We start from the raw sequence: 18,361 nt of genomic DNA on the forward strand, positions 1-18,361 counted from the left end.
AATTGTTTAATTGCTTCTCGGAGTTTACATTTTGACTTGATTCCTATTTTCCACCTTGGACTACTGTCCATTGTTTACCCCTTGTGATCATTGTGGCTTGTGTGCAGGTCATGTATTTCATTGCAGAACACCATAGGTTCAACTCTAACCAAATTTACCTACCCCTACCTAATCCTCATTACAACCTTTATAAAGACCTATTGACATGGTTGTTGACTCTCCATAAGTGGTAGGAGTAGGATTTAAGAGCAAGCATATAGTAAGTAAGGTAGTAGTTGATGCATTAAGCGATTAAACACTACCCTTTAAACACTTTGAGTGATTTAGAGTGAATCTGGTGAGGAGTTGGTTCTGAATAATTTTGTTGAGACAATGTTTTACGAATTATTGGCATCTTGGTTGTGATACTTGAATTGATTGCTTCGTTTTTTTTTGTTTGACTTACGCTTGTTAAGGATATGTGCAGGAGCTCCCTAGCTTGTCTGTCAGTTCAAGTGTTGTTCCTTAGTGGTTTATTTTCCTTATTTTACTTTTGATTGCTTGAGGACAAGCAATGAGCTAAGTGTGGGGTTATTTGATGTGCGTAAAATACATACATCTAAATGGAGTTTTTAAGATTGATTTTATGTACATTTGGATATGAATTGGTCCCAACACTCACCCTATGTGTCTGTTTGTGTGCATTAGGTCCAAAAGAAGTCAAAGTATGATAAAGGAAAGAATTGAAGCATAATTGGACGTCAAAGCTGCCGAAACAAGCTAAGTATGCCCATGAGGAAGGTTAACACGGCCGTGTTCCCAACACGGCCACCAACACGGCCGTGTTGGATGCATCAAACATCAAAGAAAAAAGAGGTTCTTAGGGAGCACGGCCACAGAGAGTAACACGGGCATCAACACCAGAACGTGTTGGGAACACGGGCATCAACACGGCCATGTTCATGGCAGCTGGTCAAATTCATTTAAAAAGAAAGAAAAGAAAAAAAGGGAAGCAGCTAGGGTTAGAATGTCCAAAACTCATCTTTTTCTCTGTCTAAGGGTTTTTTGAGTTGAAACTAAGGGAAAATGAGAATTGGATTAAGGTTTCACTTGGATTCTCTTCGAAGATCAAAGATTGGCAAGGATTGTCGATTGGTTTTCAATCCGAGTAAGAGGAACAAGAATCAATCCAAGATTGGGCACGAGGAATTGGAGCTATTTATTCTCATCCAAAGGTGTATTCGGGCTCCTCTACCTTTACTCATTTTTTGTAATTGAATTCTTGTTGGTTGTGATTATGAACATGATTAGCTAAACTTATTAACCCATTGGGGTTCTTTATCTAGGGATTTTTGTACTTCAATTTTGAATTGAATGTATTGATTGTCAATATTGGTTTGCAATGGAAGTATTTATTGATTTGTTCTTCATATGTTGTTGAATGATTTTTGAAATTTGAATGATCTTGAGAAAGACTGATGCAACCAAGGATGCATCTAAGTCAACTAGCATGGATCCACTAGCCTGTGGAGGACCAATGACACGAGCAAGGAGTAAGAAGTTCAAGCAAGCCTTAAATTCTTTCTTGGAGCATGTTTTGAAGATGGCTAATGACGGTGCTTTTGATGGTTTTGATGATGATAACAATGCCTTGAAGATAGTGACATCAAATGCTATTAATAAGCAAAGGGGGCAGCTCAACTTCCATAAGGCGTGACCACGCCTTACAACCTGTGAGCTGCACAGAAATGGGGCAGAAGCTCAACTTCCATAAGGCGTGACCACGCCTTACAGTATATAAGCTGCCTATAAAAAGAGCTTCGAATTTTTCAAGAAAACATTCGTAATGGATCCGTTTTTAGTTAATTTCCTCTATTTTTAGAAGTATTGGATAAAGAGAACTTCCTCCCATAAATTTAGGATTTTAATTAGGGTTAGATTACTTTTTATCTTATCCTTCCTTATAGGGATAAGATTGGCCATATATTAGGAATCTTTTAGGGTTTGATTTTGATTCCTTATCTCTTAGTCCTTTTAGGGTTTAGAATCACTTTAAAGCCCTATAAATAGAGCTATGTATTTCGGCTAAAACAAAAAGATCAATATATATTTCTGAATGAAGTTTTATTTGAGTTGTTAACTCTTATTCCTTAAGGTGCTCCTTATTGAATTTCTTGATATTAAATTAACTTGTTTGATTTAGTTTCACATCTACATGTTTGATCAATCAATTAACTTTTTATTAGTTTCTTGGGTTGTTTGAACATTCTTCATCTATTTATAACTAAAGGGCTTAGTAGTTCTATTGCTAAGTTTGTTAGTTCCATAATCAATTGCAAACTTTCAAGTTAGATTTTGGGGCGACAAATTCGAACTTATTGGTAAGGGTGCTTCCTCTTAAATAGGGAGAGCGTTTATCAGTTTGATTTTCTCATCATTACTTATCTTAGTGTTTGAACGTATCCGGTTTGAGTTCGTATCAAAGACATTTAGGTTTGGATTGTCCTTTGCAACCTATAATTGAATTCGCCTAGAGATAGGGTGTTCGTTCTACCGGTTTGAGAATTAACAACTCTCAATAGTGTTAAATGGTACATAATGCTAATCTGGGTAATTAGAGTTAGGAAGAGATTTCAACCTAATAAATCTAAGTTAAGATGTTAGTGTCCTTGAGAAAGGCATTAATTGTGTAGAGATTTTCCCACGGAAATTGGATTCAATCAATCAATTCCACCTTTAGTTTCCATTCCTTAGAGACAAGAATTCCCAAAGGGTTATTCCTTTACTTGAATTAATCATTTTCTAGTATACGTAGTTCGACAATAATTAGAGTAGCTATTAGTTAATTTAGGAATTATTCATTAACGCCATTTTTTTATGTGATTAGATAACAGAGAAGATTGAGTAGATTTAGGTTCACACATTCTTTGAGGAATACGACACTTGGTACTCACCGTTAGCTATACTCCACTAATAGGTACAATGCCTTAGATCATAGTCTTGCTTGACTTAGCACACATCAATAAATAATCTAAATTATTAAAGAAAATATTTCAAATAAGCTTTAGCAATATTAAACTAAATAAATGTATAATCTTATATGAGTTTGATAATATTATTTAATTTAATATTTTTAGTTAAAAGTATTATTTAATCATTTTATCGGATAATAAAAGTAAATTATGTCAAAATTAAGTAATTTTATTTTAACTCAATAGAATTTTTTTTTAAATTTGACATTTAGTATAAAATTCACGGATTAATTGGATTTTCTTGTATTAGTTAAATCTTTTGAATGAATTGAATTGATTATTCTTGCCAAGTTACCAAGTACATCGATCATAAAATTAGATTACTAGCTAATTGCTCATTGGCTTCAACTTCAGGGTTATTTATGTTTTATTATATTTAAAGAATAATTATAGGTTCTTAATTTGTAATTCAATTCTTCATATCATTTCCATGCTTTTTTATTCTTTAAGTATAACTTTTTTAAACTAAATTGCTCTTATAATTAATTTTAAAATATTTATGTGGCTATTATATAAGTTTTAATTTATTTAGAATTAGTACTATGTAATTTTTCAAAAAAAAAAAAGTAGTATATATTCATTATATACCTATAATACCATCAGAATATATAATGTAGTGTTACATTCCCTTTTTTTCGTTTTTTATATTTTCTTAATGTACATATGAGTTATATTTTTATACTAATTATTTTTTATTTATTAGTTAGATTTAATCAAAATTAAGAAATAATTATTATTTTACTATATATTGATTTAGTAAATAAATTTATTTAATATGGAAATAGTAATCGATACTTACTGTTTACTATTAAGAAATAAAAAAAATTTCGATTATCTTTGTTATACCTTGTAAACAATACTTTTGTGATTATTTTAAAAGGTTAAAATTACTTAGCCGCCGTCCCTAGCCAGAATTCACTTATAGAAAACGACATAATTTTGGTAAGGATTTTTTCCAGTTGGTGTAGAACCTACCACCTCAGTTTAATATACTGGTACAAGCAAGTAGATAATGAAGAAATGACTGGAACTAAAAGGCTGATTTTCTGATTTGCAGTTATATGACTTTTGATCAATTCCACAATAGTACTCATGCTCAGCAATTTAAGCAGAAAGCCAAATGAATAGTTACTTATAGTTTAATTAATTGATTTTGGTGCATGCTCTAACAATTGATGTCTTATTTTTCAATTTGTTACATATTGGACGAATGGTATCATTAGAAAACTTAGAAGTGAAGTTCATATATTAATGATAATTCTTGGTACAGTGTTGTTCAGTTCAGTCTTGTCAGCATATGACTTCTATGAGTAAAATAAGAATTAAGAATTAGCAAGAAGGCAAAAGTCAGATTTTCGTGTTACTAGTTCAAACTAACAATGTTTAGAGAAAATACTAAATCAATCTGCAATTTTCTATAGCTTATGAAGTAAAGGCTTAAGAGATAATGTTTAGAAAAATAACAAAATCAATATGAATTTGTGGCAATTTCTCATAGCTGAAACATATTTCCTAACACTTGCATTATATACAAACTGATAAGATCACAAACCCATTCTTAAAATCTGCATGGAATTAATAGAGAGTACAAAATTAAGAAAGAAAGAGTCGAATGATCAGGCAAGCTTATACAGCAAACACAACCTATCTATCTCCCACCCAGTTTCATAAACTTGAGGCTTGCCACCTCCATCAGTCCCCATCAGTCCCTGAATGTCCCCCATCACCAGCACCTCCACCACCATCTTCTCTCTCTGAATAATCACCACCGGGAGTGGAAGAGTGCCCTGCATGCGTAGTTTCTATTCCACACGCCCCGCCTCCTCCTTTATATGTTCTGATTCCACATGCCCCGTCTCCTCTTTTATTCTGATTCCATATTCGCAATTTCTTTCGCACATGACCCCTTATTCAATTTTCAAGCCTCCATCATTGCATTTGACATCTTAGACTGAAACTGGAAGGTTTACCCATTAACAGGCGAGACGACCAATAAGGCAATGAGATTGTTGTTCATCGCACCAGAATTTCTAAATAACTAACATCTTCCTCTTCATTGGTGAGTGAAAATTTCTGCCACGATCTCTCTTTTTCTCTAGTCATTATATAAATATGAAAATAACAGGTGCAAAACGTGACAAAGGCACAAAGGAAGAGACATGAAACTGACGCAAAACAAGATAGGGCTCTATAAAGATATGGGAACCCTAACGCCGGGTTAACCCAATAGAGAGAGAGAGTGAAAGAGACTACACAAAGGGTCACATTTTAGTTAGATGCTCTTGGTGCTGAAAATGTCATATCCGATACTGCCATCCTTGACTACCTTCCTCGTGAGCTGAACTGCAATATGTCAAATGGAAAGTTTTACAGTGGGATATTATTTAAATAAGAAGGAATGACCATCCTCCAAGTCAAGATACACATTTTCATGGAAATGACCATTATACATAGATGCAACATTTTTAGACAAGGGGAAATAGGATCCCTGGTTTATTTCATAAAGTTAGGAGGGAAAATAGAGCTCCCTGGATTATTTCAGAAAAACTAGAAGCTGGAAGATCATCACTATAGTAACAGTACAGTATTGTTCTATGTTTCATGACATATGTTCTACATCTTTGACCAGAAACGGCTCAAAGTTGCTTCTATTGATCCATGTGGCTCATCTGTTGGTAAATATACATCATCATTGAACTGCAAAATCCATCACAGTGATCATCAATAGTTAGTTTAATTTCAGGTTGTAAATTTATATCTAAATTCACAATAACATGCACATAGAAAAATTCCAAAGAAACTTATTTTAGCCCATGGAAATTTCAGTTAAGACATCAGATCTTTGTGTTTCATCTTCTTCCCATTTTAATTTTTATCAGTTGATCACTTCTGACTTTCAAAACCATATATTTTTAGCCATAAGCACCGTTATTTTCCAAACAAGTCGATCACCAATAGCCTCATCATTTTTCAGTTCAATCGACTACTAGCTCCGCTCCCCTTATGAAACTTTTGTCATTCAAGTAAATGTTATTGGATGCACAAAATTTATCTTTTCTTATAAGTGTTAACATGTCAATAATGAATAAGTGGTTATTAATTTGAAAGATGAAAAGGAAACACACATGTATTTTGAAGAAGTTACATGCGTGCTGTCCTTCAAACCAACTTCCAATTTCTTGAAAAAAGAAATTATTTACGTTATTTTACAGGTATGTGATAGGAAGCACAATTCTCAATTTAGAGCCATATCAATATCTGCAAGAGCTAAACCATTGTAGTCGAGCTTTCTTAATTTTGATGTGTTTATTTAAAAAGATCCTTATAAGTCATTATGTGAATATGCAACTTAGAAAGTAGATAATTGGGGTAAATATTAGGTGGCTTCGCAAGGACATGCAGACAGACTAAAAAAATTACATCTGGAACAATACCACTAAATCCATTCCCTCACCTCTCACCCTTCAAGGAATTCAAATTAGAGCCAACTGAATGGTAAGTCATTATATGTGATTCATTTCAATAAAATCAAGAAAGGAATGATTCTTGGATATTTTACATGAAAATCCTAACCCCATTCAGAAAGAAGAAACTCCAAGTGCACAGACTAAAGAGAAACTAATTGTGAGAAAAAGACAATTTAAAAAAAATATTAATCCACTTGTCCATACGCAACATACTTTCTCAGACACGATTCCGATACTTTAGTTCTATATCTAGCATTTAGATGAGGATAGGTAGTCATACCTTTACAATATTGTGATCCTTGCTTGATATGTTAACAGGTAAAAAGTGGAGATTTGGCATTTTCAATTGGACTGAAGATATGTCAGGAAACCTACCAAATTTTAAGAGGATAACAATATCAGAAGATTGCCATATATGAAATCGATTCACCTCAGCAAGTGATAATTTTTGTCTTTATGTTATTGGGATGCAAGAGAAACCTGTTGAGTACAGCCTTTGTCATGTGAAAAAGAGTGCACTGAACAGATGCGCTGTAAACTCCCTCCTTAGGATGACCAAAGAAAGTGTTGCTCAAAACTTTTTTCACATCCAAATATTTCTCTGTAAAGTAAAGTGGATTCTGAGGGATGGTAGAGACTGATCTATACAAATACCTGTATCCACACATACAGATTTCTGTGATTACATGCATCCACATTCTTCTCTTTTAACTTTTAATGTTTCAGAAACCAAATATGCTATGTAATCAATTAAGTAAAAAATGATATGCCAAACCCTTCTTTTTCCAAGGTCAGCATTCTTTCTTGTTAAGTCAGAACATAATGGGAAAAATAATACCTCCATGATGCAGTGACTTCTGTTGCCAGCATCCTCTCTCGTGTTTCAGGCAAAGCCGTATATTTATCCCTTATAAACCCTTCAAAGCCTGACTGTTGAGAGCATAAATCCAAGAAATGGAGAATTGGCATATAAATAGGTTGAACAATAAGCAAATCTATATGAAGACGAAAAAACAGATGATGAACGTTTCTTAATCTATGGAAGCAAAATAGAGGATTTTGAATAACAGGAGAGTGCATTCGCGTTAAGCAATATTTAATAAAGAGGAAAGGATTAAATTTACCTTGGTTGTCTTCAGTACAGACAGTCCCACAATGCCAGAGGTCAGCTGTAAGTCTCCAGACTTCGTTAGTGTCACCTCTGCTGTGTGCTTCTCAGATCCAAGTTTAAAACCTTCAGCAGTAAAGATATGAAAGCCATAAATAGTTCTGACCAAAACCAATGTGATTATACAGATATATATATGTATATTCATGCATAAGCATTTATAATCCCATATCATGACAATGTGGAAACTACTTTTAAAGTACATCAAAAAGGTTAGAGGATTTTAAAAAGGAGAAAGGAAAACCATGGAATGTAACACAATTTACTGCAAAAAATAAAAGAAAAGAAGCAATGATATCCGGTTTATGTTGAGTAACAAGCCATACTGACAATTGCCAAACTAGATTGCCCAATGGAATGTTCACAAATTTACCCGAACTGGTCTCTACTGATAAATATGTAAATAGAGCTGAGGGATTTTACAGTAGTACTGCAGTTGATACGAAAGAAATTGCAAGGAATAAAATAATCTTTGGTAGGTCTTTTAGTTGGAAAGTCTTTTCTAATATACAAAAAATAAATATGGCTATGGTAATTGCCAAGCCTAGAAACTGTCTGAGCAAGTGATTTATTTAGTGAGTTCACTTGGATTATACTGTTGCCTATGTGATCATACATTTCCTTATAAAGGGATGAAATACCAATGGTGAAGCCAGATTCCAATATTAAGAGGGGTAAAAAAATGTATGGTCTCCATTCATTGACTTAAACGGAAAAGAAAACAAGAGGGGGCAATTAGTATTTTTAAAGGATACTAATACGTACATTTTCAAAAAAAAAAAAAAGTACTAATATGTCACTTTACAAAAAAATAAAGGGGGCAAGTGCCCCCCTTCCATTCAATGTCACTTCGCCACTAAAGGGGGCATATTTTTCAGTAGGCATACATCAAATATTTTGGTCTTATACATATTATTTACAGATATATACATACATATTCCACTATAGATTTAGATCTCTTTTTCTCTTCTATGCCTTTATTGTGTTTGCATTCTTAGCCCAAACATCCATATTATTCTCTTTGTTGCTGCAAATTCACAGATGTTATCTTGCATTAAGAATCAATTCTCTACATAACTAGCTCTGAAATCTTACCATGTGTATGCAATTGGTCATCTATGCTTACACGCTCCCAAGGCTTCTCTACTATCTTTATGATAGCAGTAGTTACCTACAAAGTTTAGAACAATATAATATGTATTAAACAAGACTAGGTGACTAGACATTTAGATAAGAAAAAGAAATACAACAAATGGTCAATGGCACAAGAATAAAATCCAAAAACACTGGCAAATAGGGTTACAAATCAGAGAATTTTAGTTTAAATGCTGATTGTAAATATCTACCAATGGAAGGGCCTGTAGCTTGACCATGCACTTAGACCACACAGGCACTAGGTTCTATGCAGAGGTTATCATCACTGGGCCTAATGGAAAGCATCTCCTTTTCTGAAGGTCCATCCCAAAGCCCTGAACCACAACCACAACCTACAAATAAATTTTTAAGGTGACAAAGCCAGAGCCCAATGGCAATTATGGTATTTAGTAATTTGTTTGGGGCATACACATATGGAAATGACAAGTAGGGTAAGTGGCGGGTAAGGGATAAGATCCAAGTAAACAGAAGCAAATTCTTTCAGTTGAAAGAAATCTAGGCTTGGAAATAATTACTGAGAAGGAAAAGGCGGACCAAACTTAGGAAAAGAGAGGAGCTAGTGTCCCACAAGGAAAAAAGAGAAAGACAATTTCCCTTCCCCACCTATATCAATCAAAATGCTGGCAACCTAGGTCCACCGTACCAATTTTTCTTTTAAAAATAATTGAAAAAGTTTTTCCTAACTGCCATTCCATAAAGTTTACTTTTTAGGATTTTAAAGAACTTATCTCATCAAACTATAAATGAAATCAACCACCTTTATCAAAATTGATCTTATCTGCACATACTACAAGGACTTTTCATTCAAAATGTTTGGTGCAGTTGAAAAATATTTTCAGTCAAAAACTAACAAAAACACAACATGCATAAAACAATCCATCTTGCTTGTAAAATTGCTCCAAAGAATTTCGTTCTATTCCAGTACAGAAAATACTAATAAAATCAATATGATACTTTCTTGGATATAGTAAATGAAAAACATGTTAAAAGCAAACAAATATGACATGCTGCAGTAATTACCTCCTTGTAAAATGAAGTGAAGTGCTGAGCCAGCAAAATTGCAAAGTTTTCTGCAGAAAGTTGTTCTGTACATTCCTTTGCTTTCACATATACCTGTAAAAAATTCCAACTAAACTATTAAAAAGACTACAACCTCATTTGAGCTGGTCACTTATTACCAAGTCACCAACTCAAAATGCAATAGTAGCAGTAGGCAGCTATTATCATTAACGATAATTACTGTCTGGTCTCATACACTCATCCATCCTTGAGACCCCAAGCAAAACAAAAATAATTGAAATAATTTATAACAACATGACGTAGAGCGTTGGCCCCGTGACTGTGGTTGTGAAGCCCAGCCGCACACGAATTGGATTATGATGTGAGCTCAGCCCCATGCTATTAATTTCTGAAATGGGATCTGGGATCTGGGATCTAAAGACATGGAAGATCAGAGAGCATAGAGCACAGTACAAATAAAAGCAATGAACTTTTTCGACAATATAGTGTACACAAGAACAGTGAACTTTCTTGAACTGTAACAGCTCTATGACACAAAAGAATCATAAACAGAGAGAATGTATATAAGACCAATTAAAGAAACTAAAGTAAAAATCAAAGCCTGTATTCAGTATCCAAAACAAATTGATAAAACAGAAATGACAAAGTGAATACCGTGTTCTTCATGGTATCAGTAGCAACAATATTAGAGTTATCATCTCTTGAATATGCATTGAGGCAATCAGATAAGAGGCTGATACTAACACTCCACTCCACCATGAAATGATTACCATCGTTTCTTCTCCAAACTCTAGTCACCCTAACTCTGTCCTTACCGTGTCTCTGCTCAAACTTAAACCCATCCAATTCACTGCCCATGATTATACACCGCCCGTCCGACCTCAAACTGAAACTGGTTTGCTGGTTTTGAAAAGTTTTCAATGACAGAGGAAGAGAAGACTATTTAATTAATGGGTTGCGTATTGTTGGGTCTATGATGGAAACACGTCATATTTGTTTTTATTTTTATCATTTTGTAGATCTTCTACCATCTTTATTAATAAAGAAAAAAAAATCGTCTCAGTGTTTTATAATTTTAATATATATATTTTTTAATAATAAAAATATTTAATTATAAATTATAATAAAAAGATTTAGTATTAAATTTTTTTCATTCGTAAGAATTTAATAATTTTTACTCCAATTAATCAGTATTAAATATTATATTTAGTTAATAATAAAAATTCAAAATTTAATTACTAAAAATATTATTATTTGACAGTTAAATTAATTTCAGCATATTACTAATTTTTTAAATTATAATTTAACATCCAAACAATAAAATTATAAATTATTAAACTCTAAATTTACATAATTAGATACGGATAACATAATAATGATAGTTTAAAAGTAAAAATATTAGATTCATACTAATCAATAATTTTTAATAAAAAATATTAATTTATTATAATTTAAAATTTTATATAAAAAATTATAAAATAATAAATTATATAATTTTTTATTTTTATTCTTAAAATAATGATCTCAAAATATTAATACAGTATTATAACGAGGTAGATAAATAAAAGTTGATAAAAGTTAAAATATATTGTTATTTTCTAATATGCTTATTTAGTAATTTTTTCATATTTTGTATTTATATGTTTATATTTTATTATTAATATTAAATAATTAATATATATTTAATTATTTAAAATAAAAAATTTAAGTTCAAAGTTTATAATTTAATTTTATTATATGACTGTTCGGATAATTTAGAACTTTGTATTAATTTATTAGCAATATAGTTGCATTAAATATGATGTGATGGCTTTTTATTATTATTTTTAATATATATTATTTAAATGACGTAAACAAATGATGGAATCCACCACATTGTGGATCCTACCAATATTTTTTCCTTTTTGGACCAAGGAGCATACTAATTGTTATTCAAGGAAAATGTGCATTTTCGCCCTCAATATTTGGTGCAATCAATAAATTTATCCTTCGACTAATTTTTGGTGTATTTAAACTTCTAAATTATGAAAAACATCAAGTTCATGTCTATATTTTAATGATAAATGAAGAAAATGTCATTTTTCTTTTTTTACCAATGAAAAAGTAAAGTCTTTATATTGTCATTTCATTTTCTCCTTCATTAAAAATACTCCTCTCCCGCTCTCTTTATTCTTCTTTCTTTTATTATTGTCCTTTCAAAAAATTTACAGAAAAAAATTAATGGCTTTCATGACTAAAATCATCTCAACGCAATTTTAAATTTCTCAAAGTCAATCAAATTATTAAAATTACTCAACAATTAACAAATTCAACAAAATTTTTAACTATAATTTACAAATTGATATCAATAAAATTAATCCATTTACATTAAAAAGTAAACTTAATTTACACTTATATTCCCTCTCTCTATTTAAAAGAAGAACATAAAAGAAGCTCACATATGATCAACATGTCAATCCAATGACAATAAAAGCAAAGAAATTTTAAAACTAGAAAAGAGTAGCAAAAACTGTATTTACGAATTTTCCCTCAGTTTCTTTTGAAAGTTTATAAGTCCATATTATATATAGTTATTTAGAATATTTTAGAGTTTTAATAATATATTTTCTACGTATAATTTGGTAAAAATATTTATATATACCTCACTTAAGTCTAATTGTCTAACTTCAGATATTATTACCCAAGAAGGGAATTTATAGGCAAAATACACAGGAAAAGAGCTTAATAGGATGTTTTGCTATCAAGATCCAAGACTGAGATACGTAGATTACTATTTACTTACCGGTCGAAATTTACTATTCATATGGGGGATATTTTAGTCATTTGTATTTTTATTAGGATTTATATTAAGAATTATTATGAGATAATAATTGTGGAAATAAGGATATTTATAGATTTATCTTGAATATACTTATCTTTAGATAAACTTATGTTTAGAGAGATTTATTTTGGTGGAAGACTTCTTTATATATATATATATATATATATATATATATATATATACATGCAGATATAGATCTAATTTTGATTCAAACTACATCTTTCATCTACATTTGTCCACCATTCCTATCTTTGCAATTTTCTACAGTTCTTCATAAACACTTTAGTTAGATTATTATTTTTAATTTTTTTAAAAGATTAAAGAAGACTTTTGGGATTAAAGAGTGAGGATCAATAATATTCTTAACTTGAAAGAATCATAGATCTTCTAGTAGTTTTTAATTTTTATTATTTTCTATATTTAATGCTTTAACAAGGGTAATACTAAGTAGTTAGCGAGACTAAATATTGTTTAAAATTATAACTATTTACATCCCATATTTACTTTTATTTGTTTATTCATAAACACTTTAGTTAGATTATTATTTTTAATTTTTTTAAAAGATTAAAGAAGACTTTTGGGATTAAAGAGTGAGGATCAATAATCTTCTTACCTTGAAAGAATCATAGATCTTCTAGTAGTTTTTAATTTTTATTATTTTCTATATTTAATGCTTTAACAAGGGTAATACTAAGTAGTTAGCGAGACTAAATATTGTTTAAAATTATAACTATTTACATCCCATATTTACTTTTATTTGTTTATTCATTTTATGAATCTTATTTTCACAAAAATTGGTTTAGAGTGTCTAGATCTACTTTTTAGTATTGATTATTTGATAATTGGTTTATAACAAAGCTTGCTACAAGTTCCTTAAGAGATCGATCTTAGAGTGTTTTTACCACTTTACTATATTTTAGTTTATGCACTTGCGAGTACTAATTTTAGATACATCAAGTTTTTAGCGTTGTTGCTAGAGAACTCTGTTCAAATCTTAATTTTATAGATTGATTGTCAAATTTGATATTGTGTTTGTTTTGTTTGGTTTATGTATTTATTTCAGTGTTTCTCTTGTTTGTGTTTTTATTTAATTATTTTGTTTTCAATATTGTTCGAGTTTATATATGAATTTTTTCTTTAATTTTGTATGCCTAGTAGGAAAGGTAGATCTGGTGATTCATCAACTCAAAATCTCTACAACTTGAGATCAACTGTCAAAAAACCAGCAGAAAATATCAAGAAGTGGAAAGTGAGTTTCTATCATAAAAACTAGAAGAATAAATTGAAGAAAAAGTTAAAAAAGAATCAGAAGAAGAAATTGAGATAATGGTTGTAAGCACTAGATTTTGAATTTAGATATCGATGGAATTTTGAAAAATCCGATAATAAACTTTGTTGCTCTTTTGAATCTCACAAAAGTTTGAAAAGTCAAAATCCTAATAAGAATTTCGTGTTGACCGAGTCAAAATAGTCAGTTTTGTGAAATTTCTTCGAAAATTAAGAAAAACAGTCAAAGTTGATTGAATAATCATAATTAAGTCAAAATCAGTAATTTTTCCCTCTCGCTAGCCTGTATAGCCGATCGGCTATACACAGAGCAAATCAGCTATAGAGCACAACTAATTGACTCCATAATCAGTCGGTTATGCACACAGCTAGTCAACTGTGCACTCAGCCGATTGGTTGTGCGCTGAAATTTGACGAATAATTATTCATTTATCTAAAAATTAAATATTGATAATTATTAGATTTAATTTTAAAAAGATTTTCTTAACATTTTTCTAGGCTTTAGAAGTTATATTTATTGATGGAAATATATCAAGTAAATCTTTAATTATCTTTTCTTGTACTCTATAATAATTAGTGAAAAATATGTGATTGTTAACTAAAATCAACCTAAATAGACGTAGGTTAAAAATCACACTCTTGCATGCAAATGGTAGTCCATTAGACTAAAAGATGGTAAATTTGGGCTAAACTAATAAAATATAATTAGACTTAAGTGAGCTTTGTCATGCTAATTAAAATCTAACTCATCTAGGATTAGGTGCTAAAACATGACTCTTGCATGCAAATGATAGTTTATTTAGGCTAAGGATGGTAAAGTTAGGCTGGACAAAATAAAATTAGGCTAGAATTAGATGGACCTTTGCCATGCTGTATTGCTTGCTTTTAATATATGTCATGTTGTATATATAGAGAATGAATTATTAACTAATAAAATTAAAGATAAAAATACATAATTAGAAAAGTTAGCTTCTGAATCCATCTCTATTGTGGTGATACTTCTCTAAAGAATCTAGTTATGCTACAATTAGAAAAAGTGGCTTGGTGATTACTCAGGTGACGCCTCCCTTCTCCATGCCAGCTTAGTGATTGGTTAGCATGTTTTTAATTAGATTGCAAAGCCTTACAATGTCATAAATGTCTAACTAATGATAATGTATAATATATAAGTGTTATATATTCAAGGAGCTTGACACATGTCATCACAAAAGAGTATGTAATGACATGTATTTATACAACAGCTTGACACGTGTCATCACAAAAGGATTTTATGATGACACGTGTCATCATAAAAGGGTTTATGATGACATGTGTAGAGAAAGCATCTAGACACGTGTCATCACAAAGTGGTTTTATGATGACATGTGTTAGAAAAACAGCTTGACACATGTCATCACTAAAAGAATTTTATGATGACACGTGTTAAGAAAGTAGCTTGACACATGTCATCACCAAAAGGGTTTTATAATGACATGTGTTAAGAAAGTAGCTTGATATATAGTGTTAATATAGCTTGACACGTGTCATCGTAAAAAAATTTTATGATGACATTTGTCAATACTGCTTAACACATGTCATCATAAAAGAGTTATGTAATGACATGTGTTTGTACAATTGTGTTAAGGATTATGAATCGTTAACACTATATAAGAGAGTTTCTTACTCCTATTATCAGAAGAAGAAGAATAGAGATAATCGACATACTTACTAGAGTAACAAGGTTATTATAGTAGGAAACTTGAAAGAGGAGAAGGAGTTCTTCATCTTCAAGGATTCAATAGCTTTGCTTGAGATTGGTTGTGTGAGATAATCTAGAGGATTTGCAATTGCGAATCTCTATTTGATTCTCTAACAGAAACATCATCAACAATCAAGAATTGAATTCTACTCTTATTTGATTCTCTAACAGAAACATCATCAACAATCAAGAATTGAATTCTACTCTTTAAAGGTTGTAGTCTTTTTTCTTTATGTTGTTCACGTTCATAAAAGAAAAGTTATTTCCTTTTCTCAACTTAAATCCTCAATTATAACTTGTAACCTTAATTTTCATAAGATGTAAAATGTTTAGAGCTTTCACTGAGCCACTACATGTGTTTTTCCAACAGTGGCTAGTATGTCCAAAAAGATAGTCTTCATGCTCAGAATGGGCTAGGGAATTGCAGAGCTGTTGGACTTCACAGGACAAGTCTCGACACAGCCTAGGGTATAATGGGGGTAAAGATGAGGGCAAGCCGAAGGATAAGACTTTGAAGGAGCTCTTATCAAGGAATAAAAGCCTTACTCAGGTGAGCCTGATCTCATTATATATAGCTGAAACTGAGGCACCTAGGTTTGAAATATTCAAAAGCTTGATGGATGGTCGAGCTGAGCATCAGGATGTTCGAGAGAAAGTCACTATCAAGGTTGAAGAGTTGAAGCTAGAAGAATTCTTCAGCCTGCCCAAAGACTTGAGCTCCTAGAGCTTAGCTGTATTAGTTGAGAAAAACATTATTGATTTTTTTTGAAGAAACTGATGTAATAACGTTCGATCTTTGTGAGGACGATGACATATTTGCTTCTAAGTTCAATGATATAAACTCTGATTTTTCTTACTTGTATAATATTTTTTCTAATGGTAGTGTACATTTTTATAATAATTACATGTGCATATTTGACATTAACTTTATTCAAATTAATTCATTTAATTTAGGCGTAAATGAAAATCCCAAAAGCATTTCTGTTGGTCATGATATAACTCTTAAGGTGAGGAGAGAATTTGAAAAATTTTAAAAAAAGAAAAGTAGTATTCATTTGGCTGTACGATGATATACTAGGGTTAGACAAGAAAATGGCAGAGCACCACATGCCAACCTACTTGCACATCAAGCCTATCAAGCAGAAAATGAGAATGCTAAGGCCGAAATGTGCAGAAAAGATTCGAGAAGAAGTCATTAAGTAGGTGAAAGCCAATTTCCTAAATATAGTCGATTAGAGTGGTTGGCGAATATCGTCTCGGTCCTAAAGAAGGACAAAAGACTTAGAATATGTGCAGATTATAGGGACCTAAACAAGGCTTGCCTTAAGGATGAATTTCCTCTTCCACATAACGATGTGATAATCAACAGTGCGGCTTCTAGTGCGATGTATTCTTTTACATATGGATTCTTTAGGCACAATCAGATTATGATGGCAGTCGTGGACAAGCTGAAGACAACGTTCATCACCAACGTTCATCACCAAAGTGGAACAAGAATCGATTCAATTAGAGCAAAAGGATTTGGGGCTGTTTACTCTCATCCAAGGGTGTAATCGGGTTTTCTCTACCTTTGCTTATTGTTGTAATTGAATTCTTGTATATTTTGAGAATGAACATGTTTAGCTAGACTGATTTAATCCATTGGGATTTCTTTACTATGTTGGCTTGATATTATATTGTTGGATTGTTTGAGTTGGTTTTGTATGCTTCTTGTTTTCAGTATTAATAAGATTATGCATTATTCATGAGACGTTGTGAATTGTGATGTTTAGATTGCTTTATGAGATTGAGAAATCCGTTTGGCAATTAGAATTTTGAATAATAAGAACTGGTTAATAATCGCTTAGAGATAAGGATAATTAACTAGCCGGATTAAGAATTAACAAAGCTTAATAGAGGCGGATTAAAGCTTAATACTAATTTAAGAATCAATCGTTAGGAAGAAATTCCAACTTTAGGTTATTAGGTTTAGGAATTCGATTATCTCGAGAGAGAAACCAAATTCGGTTAAGAATTCGTCCACGGGTAGCATAATTAGACTCACCGATCCTTTATCTTTTGTTCGGTTGCCAACTAGTTTAGATTCCCTTTGGGTTTGTCTTCTTGCCTTGATTATTTCATTTATCAATTACTCCTGCATCTTTCTCGGAACTTAGCTTGTAGTTAATAGTTAGTTTAGAAATTATTCATTATCCATTTTAGGTTAATATAACAAAGAACAAAGGAGTAACTCTGGGCTTTCACTTTCCCGAGGAATACGATCTTGATACTCGCCATTAGTGCTAGACTGCATCGATAGGTACACTGCCTTAGATTGTAGCTAACACGATTAGCACCCATCAAGTTTTTGGCGCCGTTGCCGGGGAATGTTTGAAAACTAGAGTGAAATTTGCTATTTGTTAATTTAGCCATTTTTTTCTTTCTTATTATTTTATGATTTTTATTTTTATTTATTTAATTATTTTATTTTATTTGTACATATTTATTTAGTTTAAGTTTATGATTCAGATAGTGAATGATAAGGAGGTTCAATGCTAAATTCAAACTCTTTGTATGACACATTGGAAAATGGGATCAGGAACCAAGAGAGTGCTAAAAATTAGGATGCCCGTGCATATTTAGATGCTCGAGTGGAATCATTTTGTAGGGCTACTGATCAACTCTCTTCTCCTATCCTTTCATCTCAAGTCTTTT

At 31.5% G+C, this 18,361-nt stretch overlaps 1 protein-coding gene across 1 annotated transcript; it reads right to left on the reverse strand.

Annotated features, from left to right (window-relative positions):
• Positions 1-5,362: 5,362 nt before the first annotated feature.
• On the reverse strand, positions 5,363-10,811 carry LOC8272393 (uricase-2). Its single transcript, XM_015717702.3, has 8 exons — positions 10,476-10,811; positions 9,822-9,914; positions 8,742-8,817; positions 7,603-7,712; positions 7,317-7,408; positions 6,959-7,132; positions 6,759-6,849; positions 5,363-5,708 (listed from the first exon to the last, which is right to left on the reverse strand). Exons 1-8 carry the CDS (start codon positions 10,677-10,679, stop codon positions 5,625-5,627), a joined length of 924 nt encoding a protein of 307 aa, XP_015573188.1. The 5' UTR covers positions 10,680-10,811; the 3' UTR covers positions 5,363-5,624.
• Between the last annotated feature and the right edge of the window lie 7,550 nt (positions 10,812-18,361).

Source organism: Ricinus communis, chromosome 6, assembly GCF_019578655.1.
Source record: "Ricinus communis isolate WT05 ecotype wild-type chromosome 6, ASM1957865v1, whole genome shotgun sequence".
Classification (NCBI taxonomy): Eukaryota; Viridiplantae; Streptophyta; class Magnoliopsida; order Malpighiales; family Euphorbiaceae; genus Ricinus; species Ricinus communis.